Here is a 14611-nt window from a genome sequence, read left to right as displayed (position 1 = left end):
AATTGAATGTCTAATTTTATAAGTCGGGAACATCACAGCGTCGCGAGTTCTACCTTCTCTTCTAACTTGTCACAATAGTAAAATATCTTATAGGAGGACAATGTGGCAATCTCTAATTGGTACAACGAACGGCTTCACGTCTTACGTCAAGCACAAAAAACAATCATCGGCCACTCGCGGAACGGGCGAGCGAGAAAATAGCTTTTACAAAATTAGAAACATCGCCTAATTCGCGGTACGCGCTAATTCGTGAGCTCTCTATCTACCCCGCCGTTAAGATTAAATTTAGACCCTTTATTTAACGGTAATGCATCATCGCGATACTCGCGGCCCGATTTAATTTGAAACACACGCGACATCGATGTGCACATCTTCGTAACCCCGGAGAAACTTTCTTTAGACCAAACTCCGTAAAAATTTTCTAAAAAAAGTCGTGTGATTCCCATTTCTTGAATTTTACAATTAAACAATTAAAGATAAATCGAGTTGATATTCCCCGAGAATATCTCCTGATCAAGCCATGGCAAAGAGATCGTGTCTTTTATTTTATTTTCATTCGCAAACGCGCGATTCGCGAAAATTGTCATCCGTCTGTTCTCTTCTAGTTTTTTTACGAATTTTGACGATTATTGCCGGCGGCTGGCTTACCGTTTGTGCCAAATTGTTGGCGGTGTCCTGCGCGGCTGCGGCCGCGGCCGCTGCCGAAGAGGGGGTGAGCGGTCGCCGGGGTGGCGGTGGCGCGGCCGCCTGGGGTGGTGCCTGCGGCAGCAATCCGGCCGGATAGACCCAGGGCCCGACTGTCCCGACACCATAGTACTGCGGTACCACAGGGGGTGGCGCGCCAGCTATCAGCGCCCCTACGTAAGGCTCCTGTCCGCTGATAACGGTGTACGGGGCCGTAGGAAAGTTCTGTTGCTGCTGCTGCTGTTGTTGCTGCTGTGCCTGGGATGCGGCCAGGTACTGTTGCTGCTGCTGCTGTTGCTGCTGCTGCAGAAGTTGCAGCTGTTGCGGAGTCGCGCCTTGCGGCTGACTGCGGAACAGTTGCTGAAAAAAGAAAAAGAAAGAGAATTGAGTATGACGCGAAGAAAGGTTTCCTCTTTTAACAGCGCTAACGTTCTCCAGACAATGTCGTAAGAAGGCTGTGATAAAATAGACTAGATTGATAGACGTTAATATTTAAAACAAAAATAGTAACTTGCTCTTCAAGTTATATTTTCATTAATAAAATTGTGTCACATCAATTTGCTAAATTCTAAATGTGAATTTTGAAACGTTGGCCAAGCGGGCTTGAGAATCATTAAAGAGAATCTTAGGAATATTTGAAGTTGTCATCTCAAGAGAAGAATACTTCCATCGATTACAAACGAAAAATCTTTATCTCGTCATTCAAGACACCAACGAAAATGTCGCGTGTTACAAAACATGCAACAGTATAGTACATCTTTTATTAGTCACAATGTGCTCGTCTTCGCACGCTTCAACATCGTATTTACAGAGTTACTACGGAAGACGAAAAAAGGGGGGCAATTAATCAAAACTTGATACGTCGGATATATAAGGATAAAACCAAAGACAAACACCTTTGCAAGCATTTCTGTGTTTTTTCACAACGAGCTTTCTGAAAGGAAAACGAAATAGCTCGAGCTTTCCTGTCGGCATACCGGCGTGTGTATCGAGGAGGGACCATATAACGCGCAAATGGCGCCAGCGGCCAAGACGACCTTTCGGCTTCAAGGCCCGGTGACGGCATCGTATTACCGGGATAATCGTACGGACCAGGGTTTTCAGCACGAGGATCAAGGCCGGAGGCAGGCGGTGCCGCCGCCTAGAAGCGGCGCAAAAGACAACTCGGCATTAAAACCGAGGAAGACGACCGAGACCACCACCACCACCTCCTCCTCCTCCTCCTCCTCCTTCGCTTCCTCCTTCAGTTGGTGATGGTCGGCCTGGGTCGACGACCCCCCGCGGACGTTCACCGACATGCGTTCGCCTCTTCTTCTGCGTTCCCCGGACCGGTGAGATCGTACCGTGAACTTTTTAATTGACCGACAAACGTGCCGTGATTCGGCACGACGATGCGATGTAGAAACAGCGGCGGAGTTACGACGAAAACGCCAGAAACGTAGTGCAAAAAAAGGAAATTCCACTCTCGTCCGATGAACACATGTTAAAATTAAAAAAAAATAATAATAATGAGGTTCTCCTCTTATTTATTTATTCGCGTGATCTCCGATCAAACTAGACGCGAGCGCTCTTAAACGTAACGTTTTAAAATCTCTTTTGTGTAAATTACAATCTCAACTTTTTTTCTTTTTGCCGAAGGAAATGAAGATAAATTTAGAATTAGCGCGACCCCGCCGCTTGAGACTATTAAACTAATGGGTATGATTGGCGGACGAACTTTTTTTTCACGATGCTATCGGTCACCCACGGCATATTACGATACGAGTTACTGAGCTCTTGTGTTTACGGGGCGATCGATAAATTTAATAACATTATCCGAGCCCGAGTTCCTCCGACCTTCAAAGTTACGAGAGCTCGGAAATAAATAGGAACGTCGACCGAACGGCTGATTTCTTGCACGAAGCGTGGAAAACTTAAAGCCATTCACGACACGCTCCAGCCCTAAGAGGCAACGATGCGTTTCGGGTATTAACCTCTTCCGGAAACGGCTCGAGCTTGAGCCAAGGCCACAGCTACACCTGACCGTTGCTCCTTGCAACAAGAGAACTCTATTTTCCAGTGGACGTATTGATTAATAGCCGTGCCTCTTAATTTATCAGCGCGTCTTATCATTCTAAAATTAAATTACACGTTTATATATCTCGGAGCATATCGCTAAATTATTTCGTAATTATAGTTCAGCTATCACCGTCTGGCATATAACTTATTTATTTTACGAGATGTTTCATTCGTATCCGAGAGGAAGAAGAAAAAAGATACGTCGCTGAGATAACACACGGCCGTTCAGTCTCCTAGCTATCGGTTCTACACCGATGCACTTTAATGCGGCAACTAAAATTTCATCCCGAAGTAAAAAAGTAGTGTAATAAGGAACTTTACATTGCAAGGCGCGCACGCGTGAGACGCGAGCGGCTTATTAAGGTCGGATATCGTGTTCGAAAGGAATTTTTTTCCTCCCCCTTCGATCCCGCTGAACCGTTAATCAAAGAGGCCTCGTCATTGATCGGGACTCGGAACTGGTACACGGCGCCGACAGAAACAGTCTCATTAAAACGCTAATACTATATCCCATCCCGAAGCGAGAGTCTGTGTTTATCTTACCTCTATTTGTTTAATAAAATCGTTATCTTATCGTCGGCTAGTTCGAAACAACTAGATCGTTATTTCCTCTCCGCAACGTTCGTCTGGCGTATCTAATGTAATTATAATTATGCGTATTTCTTCTCTCGCAATATCTGATTGTAACAATTACCATATGTTCATTGAAATTTGTCAAGTATTACGAAGATCTGAACTCTTCGAAATTACGAATCGTTACAGCTATCGCCGCTCCCGAGAGTGAAAGGACCAAGACAAACGTCTAAATGAAAATTGCGGTGATTTCGCGTAAAAAATGGCAGAGTGTCAGAGGAGAGAGAAGAAAAACGAGGAGGAGAGAAATTGGGTGAAGCACGTCATACCCAGGGAGGGACAGTCGATCTCCGACGGGGAGGCAAACAATGGCGCGGTACATTGTCGTTGGTGAGAAAGGGGGTGAGTTACACTCCTGGAAATGTGAGTCATTGTTGAATATGTAAGGCTTCCGCCGGCGGCTTGCAAATCGTCGACCGACGATATGGAGTCTGATTTCCTAGCTGTTAAAAATACCCGTCGCGCTTTTCGAGAACGTCGTCGACGGGAATAAACGGATTGCCGTGTTCTTAATTAGAACTATGATATACGTTATAACAAAAAATGCACTTGGGATCTTCAAGAGAACCGAAGGTATAAAAATATTTTCTTACACCCAGAATATATAAATTTTTATCGGTGTTTCTTTAAAGATAACGTATACAAGCGAGACGTGTATAAAAACGAGAAGCGCTAAAATTGAACGTCAATTAGTGTCAGTGTGGTATAAAATTATTAAAAGTTCAAGAATATCGCACGTCCAATGATTATAAAAATTAAGAAAATGGTAGTAAATCTATATCTCTGATGATAAAAGAAACATTAAACGTGGTTGAAATAAATCTATTTAGGACTAACTAAATCAGCAAACAGTGCAAATAGACATATTAAGATTTGAGATTAATTCTTACGCGAATAAATAAAGGACAATTTCAATTTTTACAGAGTTTAAACACGAAAGTTTGTGTTTGTCATTCTTGAAGTAATCTAAAACAATCGTAGCTAAAAGCACATATTGCCTAACGCGAATAACAAATTGAACGGCATCCATTGCAAAGCCTTTATCGAGTAACAACGCATGGAAAGTGTACATCATTAATTTTAATCGAGAAGTTACCGCGAAGGACTTTCTAAGCGAAAGAATCAAAGAGCGTAGCCGATTACATAAATCAGAAAGGAATCAATTAAGATACATATACATGTATATATATATATATATAAATTCTCTCTCTCTCTCTCTCTTTCTCCCTCACTCTTGTCAAAGTATTATTGTCGCGCAGTAATGAATATAGAGTGCCAACTTTTCTCCTGCACTCATCAGTATCCGGATAGACTTTCACTGATCTACGATAGCCTACTTATTGTCTTTGTTTAATTACTATTTGCACTCTCCTTCAGCGAGCGCAAGAAATCGTATTATATCTAGTAGCACGCGTCGACGCATTTCCGCGATTTTTTTTTTATTGTCGCGCAGACAATCGTACACTTTCTTTCATCGAATGAGATATCGTGCTAAACACTTTTAAGCCTCAAAACTGAGAGTACCCCCTTTTTTGAAACAACAAACTTTCGATCTCTTAATCTCGTCTTATAATTAAACTTTTTTTATTTTTTTTTTATTTATGTAACTGCTTGTTACAAGTGCAAAGAATTATTGTAATGCTGTTTACGCGAGGCACAAAAGCCAGATTTTCTCGCGAAGGCGCGTCGGGCACGGGTCGGCAGGTTCGGCGAAAGGTTTTTTGACGAACCGACTTACGAAAAAGCGTAGCGTAACGAATGATATAAGAACGATTAGGTAAGAGATATTCCATTGCTGAATTCCTCGCGAGTCATCCGCGGAAACGAGTTTGAGAGTGACGAAGGTTCGACGACCTTCCTTCTCTCTGCGCGCCACCGTCGTTTGCCTTTCATAACCGGTGCGTTTTAATATTTATCGTCGGTTCGTCTCTATCGTGGCGCGTGCATATCTTGGGAACGTCAAATATTTCGATTTCGATCCGCTATCGATTCGTCCGATCTTTTATCGTTGACTGCCTGCGATGTGTGATCGTTTCCAAGAAATGTTATCTCGGACATATTCTTCTTTAAATTAACAATAAATAAACTCTCTTTAAATTTAAAATCACCGTCTGCCTTTGCGATGTATATTCTCTACTTCTCTTTAAATACGGATTTATGAGCGGAAGTAAGTTTTCAAATAATAGATGAAAAGTCTCTTATTTAAGAATGTCAAAAGTTAATGTTATCTGCAGATGTTACTCGTGAAGCTTTTTTTTTTGGTATTACATATAACTAATACTTTAGCGAGCTGGTAAATACATTTATCGCGTAGACCATGTTTCATTCGAAAGCTCGATTCTACGCTCTATATAATAAACCATCACAGTCAACTCGGAGATCGGGTCATCAACACCGTGCGCATCCAATGCAGGTATTGTTGTTGATCTCGCATCCGAGTACGCATCCGTCACCGCGTCTTATCGCATCACATTGTCGCAATCGCGAAAATTAGCGATAATAACGCGGATGTTTCACCAGCGACAGAGATCGCGGCAACAAGATTCCGAAAAAAACAAGTCTGGGAAAAATTTCATTGAGTAAAAAATATTCCATATTTAAAGTAAGCTATATTTTCGTACTTCAAAAAGATTCGTATGTAACATAAGAATGTACCTAACGACGCAATCATAAAAGAATTCAATATAAATCACATTATCGAGAGAGAGAGAGAGAGAGAGAGAGAGAGAGAGAGAGAGAGATATCTACTGTTTCGATTAACGTTTATTTTTTCCTCGAACGAATTTACGATTCTCTCGATTTGAATTGCGTCCCTGTCATTCTCGAACGTACATACCTTTCGCGACGGTATACCGCGTGAAAATCAATAAATTTGCACGCAAAAGATACGAGGTAATGTATACAACGAAATCTGGATTCAATTCTAATTCAGCGTTATGGAAAGTTCTGCCGACTAGTTCGCCGTGCATATTACCGCTCGCAGATGCATAAACGTTTCACCGCCATTCATTCCGAAAACTCCCGGCCTGGCGGGCGCGTGTGTGCATGTGAACGAGAGAGCGTGTCGCGGAAGAATAGTTTAATGCCTGCGAACGATTTATCTCGTTCGCGCAGTGTCAAACGATCCCCTGCGCTCTTTTTAAGCTACTACTTTTATCCAAGAATGTCTCCGGTAAATCTAGACTGAACGTATATTCGAACGTATATAATTAATTTTATTAAAATCTAAATACATTAATAATATGATTATAACGGCTGTCGATGTAATCTGCTGTGCAAAGATAAAATATTGCTGTGCCATCTTCGGTAATCAGTAACTTCAAGGATCATCTCCTCGAAAAACGTTTATTAAGTTTCGAGAGCGACCAAACTTGGCCGGTTAACACGTGAGGAGGATTAAACGGTGCTGATCTGAAAAAGAACATTCATATATCCGAGCTGTCGTCTGGTCTGTTCGAGAAACGGATGATGAGACACGATATACATTCCCGTGGAAGTTGGGGTATCCGCGGTGAAATAAAAGTACAGCGACGACACAAACCGCGGCGGAGCCCGTTACTTCACCGCTCCGGAGGCACCGTTAGCTCACCTGGCTGCGTGTTCGGAATATACAGGGTGCCGCGAAGAGAAAGAGGTCCACGGGTTCGTCGTACGAGATCCGCTTTCCGCTCGCACGGCGGCAATGACGTGCACCCATACGTCGCGTCGTCGCGCGATTCGTGTCATTCGATTTTGAGTGCGACTACGGAAAATGCGGGTTGGGGGAGAAGAACGTTAACCCGCGCTCGGCCGTGTCCTTCCTCTTCCGCGTCTATCGATGGTACTGATTCGCGTCGAACGCGGTCTCAGTCCACTTCTCTTTGTCGTGACCGCCTCTACGTGGCATTGACCTCCGCAAATGACAGATTGCGAAGCGGTAAATCCGCTGAGCGACAAGTCGAGACGTCGGGCTACGATTTAACTCTATTGACTTCTTTCAATTTCTCAGAATATTATGTATAATACAATAATATTCTGCAGAATTTCTTGTATTTCACGTTGCTCCAATTATGACGCTCGTATACAATGTCATGGACGGAAATATCTCGATCCATCAGAAGTATTGTATCATTGCGCTCAATTTATCGTCCTTTAGCCGTCGACTCTGATCGAGCTCATAGAAAACAGGAACAATTGATGCCCAGCATTGGGGACGGTAACAAATCTGCTCGGCGAAGGGACTATACATTACCGGAGGTGTTAGTGTTCAGTCCATGCGAAGCCTCATGACGAAAGTAACGAGGGCAGACATTTGCGTTGCATTTATCGTGACAAAAAGAGGTCAAGGGTCAAGGTGCGAGGCGCACGGCAATTCTGAGATGACTTGATGCAAGTCACGATGCAAAATGCGCCTTAACTCTTCCCCGTTGCCGAGGCAGAATTATCCAGAACATAAATAGGCGCTTTTTTTTTTAAAGTCTACAGTGGAAACACTTGTGCTTCAATAGGAATAATAGTATAAACTTGATGTGACATTATCAAATCAACTACGTCACCTAAATACAGAAACAGTCGAGAGGAGCGAAAGCCGATGCAATTTATCAACGTTTGAAAATATATGTGGAGATACATTCAAAAGTTACATTCATAAAGAAGAGAGACAAGAGGAAATTTTACTTTTATTAAATGAGAAATTGTCAAGAGACAAGATATGGCCGAGTCACGAACATCACTGATTCGCTACCCTGCGTACATCGACCGAGAGGATTGTCGACCGTGTCTACGGCCGTATTACGAACAATAAAAAGTCAATCTGGTCGCATTTTTGAAGCGCGCAATCTTCTGCATGAAACGTGCGAGTCGAGTGAACATCACGAGATTTGTGACGAGCCATCACACCGCGCGGCACAGTTCTCGCGAGGACAGGTATAAATCGTAATTCTGAAGAAAGTCTATCATCTTTTACGTATTCCTCATTTCTTTAGCGTTGCGCTACAAACTTTAACTTTTTATATTAACGCTACAAACTGAAACTTTTCATATTAACCACGTTTTGTTAATTCTAAAAATTCTCGTTACTTTTCTGCTTTCTGACGAAAATTCTAGAACATATGTGTTCATACATTTAATTCGAGTTACACGGTCGATTGACAGTTCACTTTTGTAGAAATTTAATAAAATCCCGATGGGGGTAAAATTCGATTATTTTAATAATTCATTAAATAACAAATCAAATTTGTGCGCAATATTATTTTAATTATTTTAACTTTTTTCATGTAATCCCAAATAATTTTGTAATTTCTGCATGTCGGAATTGTATACATTACATATAGCCCATGTAATACCGATCGTGACCGCTAAGATATTCACGATTGTACATTCTCGCGATGCCGCATCCCTCAACTTTATAAAAATCGATGCGCGTCACTTTCCGTCGCGCCATTACATAAAATTACGCTATCGCAAATCGGCCGCGGCCGCAAAATCGAATCGCTTCCCCGGGGAATATCACGTTCTCATGGTGCGCCAGGAATATCGTCGTTGAAACACGGTTGAGCGCGATTTGCGAAACGTCTATCGCGCGGCGCGTTCCAGATTACGTGTCGCCGGCAGCGGCGGGACGGCGGCAACTTTCTAAGTGCACACAGGTTGCACGACGAGAGCAACCGATCTCGTTTCTTTCTCGCAACTTACACCCGGTTGTTAATCGCGCGGCGCGGGCGATAGACGGCGGAGAACCGCTGCTGGCCGCCAATGCACGCCACGGCGGAAACCGGTTCCTTCGGCACCGAGAACCGATCGATTTGACCCGAGCACACGGTCGATGCACAAACACCCCTCCTCGCCGTCCCATCCTCCCGCTCCGCCGGTGGTTGTTGTACCGTTCTACCGGACGTCGGATGACTCGAGAACCTCCCGGCGGCGGGAGGGGTTTAACGAAAAATGCCGGCAACAAAAATCGGCAGTTGACAGCAAACTGTTTCGAGCTGTTTATCGGCAAACAGGTCTGTTAACGTTATTGGTGTTTCGCTTGTAGAGCTTCTATAAAGATATATAAGTGAGACGTAAGTAGAAGGATAAATAGAAAATACAGGAGGATATAAATTATGGACGCGGAAACGATCGTAACAACATGGAAGCTAACGAAGATATCTATACGCGAACGTTTAATAGTATACACTTCGCGTAATCTTCGTAGATATATAACTTGTCTCTTTTCTCACTTTCTGGCGCAATCCATTCTTTTTCTTTTCTGTACCAAACCGCAAGTGAGAACTACGCGGAGAACCGATTTGCTCCGACGAGGTTTTTTTTTTGTCGTCACAGATATCGAGAGAGGCGCGAACCGTTCTCTTTTGTAATAGGTTGCCCCGGTACCTGAACGCGTTCCAATCGAGCCGGTCGATTCGAGAAAATAATAGCAAGAAAAATTTCCGTGTGCAACAATCTCGTGTAGCTACCAGCTACGAGCACGCGTGTGAATTTGCAGCAAGAATGTTCGGTATCGTTTTAGGCCTTTTACTTTTCCCGCTGAGAACTGGCGCCAAACGGATGTCGCGCCCGCACCATCGAGATTTCCCGTCAGCGACGAAATTCAGCGCGGAAATATCTTGAACGGTATCCGCGCGACTCCGTTTAAAAATAGCGGAAAGCGCCGAGCTTAAGTACGACGACGGACTCGGCGCCAATAACGGTCAGAAATACGAAGCAACGAACAATCGGCGTCTCCGACGGTGGGGGAGAACGCTAACGGACGGAGGGAAAGAAAAAGAAATCGCGAAAAAAGGTAATCGCGAGGGAGAGGAAGGGGTGGGACGTGTCCGCAAAGTGTCGGCGCCATTAACGAGCCAACCCCCTACCCTTCCCACCCCACCCCCCTCCCCCCGTGGTGGACGCATCGAGACTCTCGGAACAATGGCCATTGTCGCCGTTTATATCATCCACGCAGCTATCCCCCGTTATATAGAGACGCTATAGCCTAGTTGCGAAATTCAATTATAATAAACTGACCGTCCTCGCGCGCGCACACGCAGCTACTCCCGGTGGCAGGACGAAGGAGCGAGAGAGAGAGAGAGAGAGAGAGAGAGAGAGAGAGAGAAAAGATAGGTAGGAAGCGCGGTCCGTGCAGGGTGGGTGTGCAGGTCGCGTGATAAGGGTCGCATTGCCACACCTTGATACTAGATACCCCTCTTCGCGGTAGCTTTTAGCCAAATGACGCGGATTTTATTATTGGATTGGGTGCCCTTACAGGGGTGCGGCCGAGTTATACCGTCATTCCCCTGGCATTAATGCGCCTCCACCATTCGCTAACCGCGGCCTCGCCTTACTCGCGTTTCTTTTTTCCCCCTCGTCCCCTTCCCTATGCGACGAGCGTTACGGCAAAGTCCAACAAATAAACTCTCTACACGCGTGTCTGTTAGAACTCTAGATTCAGGGATTGACCGGTGTGGATGACCTGAGGTGGACTGTAAACGATGTCCGACGACGTCTGCGTTCGCAGTGAAAATTTACCGCAAATTTTTTGTAAGAAAGAAAGTTGTTAATTGAAAGTCTCTCGAAATAAAAAAAATTTTTTTTTTTTTTAGAAAGCGAGTGCTCCGTGCATGTCGCGATCCTCTAAAGATTACTACATAGTTACGAGTAATTAAAGGTAATTAAAACGTTATAATTCGTAAACCGAAAGATCCTTACACAAGAACGTTAAGAGCACGTCCTCTAGAAATTCTGAGATATCTAAAAATATATAACTCGCGCCAATTATCGTCGAGAAGCGCGTAGGAGATCACTTTCGCGTGCGCGTCGAAACTGCGATTATATCGCAATGGTATATTAAAACCTACGCCGCAATTGCGCTCTCGAGGCATTACTCTTACGAAAATTTCTCCGCGCGCGTATACACAGGCGGCGCAGTGCCATTCGCTGCGTAAGAACAGCGATTAAGAGCACTCTCGTGAGAATCCGCCGGGCCGGGAGAGAAAACGAACGTTCGACGAATTCCCTAAAGTTCTCTCACGAACACGCTTCACGGGTCCTCTTCATCGGGGATCCATTTAATGAAAACAAACGCGTGGAAAATTGCGCAAGAAAGCGTGTCCGGTGCGCGGAGTGCCACGCCAGGCGTTCCATTCGTAAAGCGCCAACGATTTTCGATGCGACTGATGAACGAAGAAATTGGAAAGTCCAATAAACGAGATGAAGTAACGAAGGAGAATGCAAAAAAAAAAAGGGTAGGAAACGCCAGCGAGAAAGCGTGTAATCGCGTCGGGCACTTTTCTCGCCGTCAACGAAACCGTAAGTTGCAAAATAAAATAAAAAATAAAAAATAGAGTTTGTCATCATAAAATAATCATTTCTCTCTTTCTCTGAGTATTTTTATAATTTTAACGCTCTTTCTTACTTATTACCTATAAATCGTGCAATGGCAATATAGATAGCGTATTCGATTGGTGAAATCGATTGAAGAGTTAGAAACTAAGAACAAAGAGGACGTAGAAGTTCGCGAGAAGTTAAATGCGTGATGCGTAAATACGCACTGCTGAAAAATATAATTCAGAATGGAAGAGCCTGTATCTAATTTTCCAAGAAAAATATTGCCTCCCTCAAGATCCTCACTGAGCAAGTTAACCGTTCCCGATGACGTACTGCGCGAAGGGGGGGGGGGGACGGACCAATTAATTTTATTAAAGGGGACGAGAGAGAAAGAGAGTGTGGCGTGGGCGCGCGGAGTAATTTTGTATGGCTACGCATCCTCGCAACGACACGACGTCGATTTTATTAGGCCGTTATCGTACAACGACGAAACGCTCTCGCTGTTCACCACCGCCACCAACCCCGGCCGCGTCGCCACTTCATCGTGGAGAGACAATACGGTTCCGTCCTTGCGAGCTTTTACTACGTGTACAGAAGGTGTAGCTCAAACAAACCCACGAAAAAAGAGCTAACTACAGCACGTCGGAGTATTTTCTAACAAGGAAAAGTATTTCTCATTTTCTCGGTAACACGTACCTATATATTTCCCGCATTAAAACACAACCATCGAGGAAAGGAGCCGTGCCGTACTTTGGCATCAATTATCCAGACGTTTAATGCTGAGAGTTAAAAAAAAAAAAGAAGAAAAAAGCAAGTTTCAAAATCGAGAATACGCCCGCTAATATTTCGATGTCATAATTTACGTACACCCTGTACGCGACACGCGCGATGTACCTATCACCGCCAGGCGATATGATTCGATTTTTCCGGCAAGAGAGCGGCCCGAAGTTGTCTCGCGTGGCGATATCAGATTTATCATTCCGGTGCGGCGGGGGGCACGTCGATAGACGGGATATATGTAGATGGCCAGATAGATGGATAAGGACGAGACCAGGATAGTCTCGCATTCGCGCGTAGATCCACGCAGCGATCAATACGCACCAAAGGCGTCATTGGCGTCGCGTGGAGGATTGCGCCTCTCACGGTCTCATCAATTTTTTTTTCTCTTCCTCGGAACAAAAAAAAGAGCTCTCGCTGCCGATCGTTTCCTTCAACTTGCTCGAAGCCGCAAGCGGTAGGGCTTAAAGCTTCTCAAAGAGCACGGGCACTTCATTCCCCCTCTCGCAATCCGCAAATTGAATGAAGTGTGTGTCTAGTTTAGAAGTAATTTCAAGTTTCTAGTTTAGAGAAGCAATTTCAAGTTGGAAAAAAAGTATCGGACGCGTATAACAACGTATTCGATTGGATGAGCGACGCTGCGTTCGACATTAATTCCTATCGGAGACCTCGCGCTACAAAATCCCCAGGCGGGGACAGCGTTTGTTACACACGCTACCACCCCCGTTCGTCAATTTATGCCCGGAGAAATAAATGGCTTTATATACGCGCGTCTATCGTCACGATGGGATATAAAAATATAGACGCGGTAATAAACAGGAGCAAGAAAGTATCAAAGAGAAAGATGAACAACCGTTCCGTTACGAGCGTAAGATATTGACGTAGTCGGTGCCAGAAAATGGAGGCCGTTCGAGAAGAAAAGGCCGGCCCGGCCGCGCGCGCTATTGCGCTAAATGCGGCTGTTGGGGGTTGATTTTAATACCCTCTCCCGGCGTGGAGAGAGCACGGGGCGGGTTGTGGTGGATGTGACCTTTATGAAATGCTACAACCTTTGTAGATCCTGATTGCACTTCTTCACGCACACGAACACACGTGTCCGTGGACACGTCGCACACACTCGCCGCGCATACGAATACGAATACGACGCGCCGTTCGTTTCGCGAAACGTAAATGTATTCTAATCGTACTTCACGTATCCGCCGCCACGTCGGCAAAGCGAGCCCGCACAGACGCTGTCTTGCGGACGTCCTGACGGTATACGGGCCATTGTTTTTGCAGTTACATCCGCTATACCGAGCGATCCGTTATTAGCGGTACCTAAGCGGAAAGGGGACTTTCTCCGCAAAAAAATCAATCCAAGATTATTATTTTTTTTTGCACAAAGCCTTCAAGAACATAAAATAAAGAAAAAGTTAGAAAATTAGTAATATCCTTCCTTTGTTTTCAATTGACTCTATTAATAAAGTCCTTTCTTTTTTTTTTCTTTTACGGAAATACGAACGAGATTATTCTCATAATTTATAAATCGACCTTTGTCCGGCATTTTCAATTATTTTACCGCATTGTTTGTGAAACAGAATTACCCTGGCTCGACGATACTTTTCTCTCTTTGCAAGATTCAGAGTATTCCTCAACGTGGAGAATTTACAATTTGAATCGCGAGGCTACACTTTTCCCTCCGCATGGTCGTAAAGAGAAACGTTAACAGGAATCTATTGCATCGTACGGAGATAAGCATCGTTTACATTTTCCACTTCGTCCTCTATCACCTCCCCGCCGCGATTGATATTACCTTTCGATACACCCCGTATATATAGGGCGTACGTATATCACGCTCGAGGCGTTAGCACACATCATGAGAGAAAGAAGGCGAGCACGCCCGCAACGTGTGTATACGTGTCCGTGTGTATATGCGCGGGGGAGCTTTCGTGCCAACCCCCGATGTATACTCGTCCCGGAACCCACCGACGTTAAGTCTACCGTGTTGCTAGACGCGGCGCGCAAACCGTTGCGAGAACCGTCGTCGATCGATGAAAATGTGGCTCCCGCGCGCGCGAGACTAGCCGTTTACATACGTTTACGTAAGTTTACGCGCGCCGCCGCGAGGAGCCGGGGCCTAGTAGCTAGGGTTGGAAATTGCCGGTCGTTTGCAACTTAGCCCCGGGGACGG

At 44.7% G+C, this 14611-nt stretch overlaps 1 protein-coding gene across 1 annotated transcript in view; it reads right to left on the bottom strand.

The window, feature by feature from the left end:
• The window catches only part of LOC105450416 (maternal protein pumilio-like), a 34519-nt gene that overhangs the window by 2444 nt on the left and 17464 nt on the right, over nucleotides 1-14611 (bottom strand). Inside the window, exon 2 of the mRNA XM_011690238.1 lies at nucleotides 649-1044. Coding sequence (XP_011688540.1) covers nucleotides 649-1044 — 396 coding nt within the window. The remainder of the gene's footprint in view (nucleotides 1-648; nucleotides 1045-14611) is intronic.

The sequence above is a fragment of the Wasmannia auropunctata genome, unplaced genomic scaffold (assembly GCF_000956235.1).
Source record: "Wasmannia auropunctata unplaced genomic scaffold, wasmannia.A_1.0 LD336111.1, whole genome shotgun sequence".
Lineage (NCBI taxonomy): Eukaryota > Metazoa > Arthropoda > Insecta > Hymenoptera > Formicidae > Wasmannia > Wasmannia auropunctata.
This window is presented reverse-complemented; position numbering and strand designations above follow the sequence as displayed.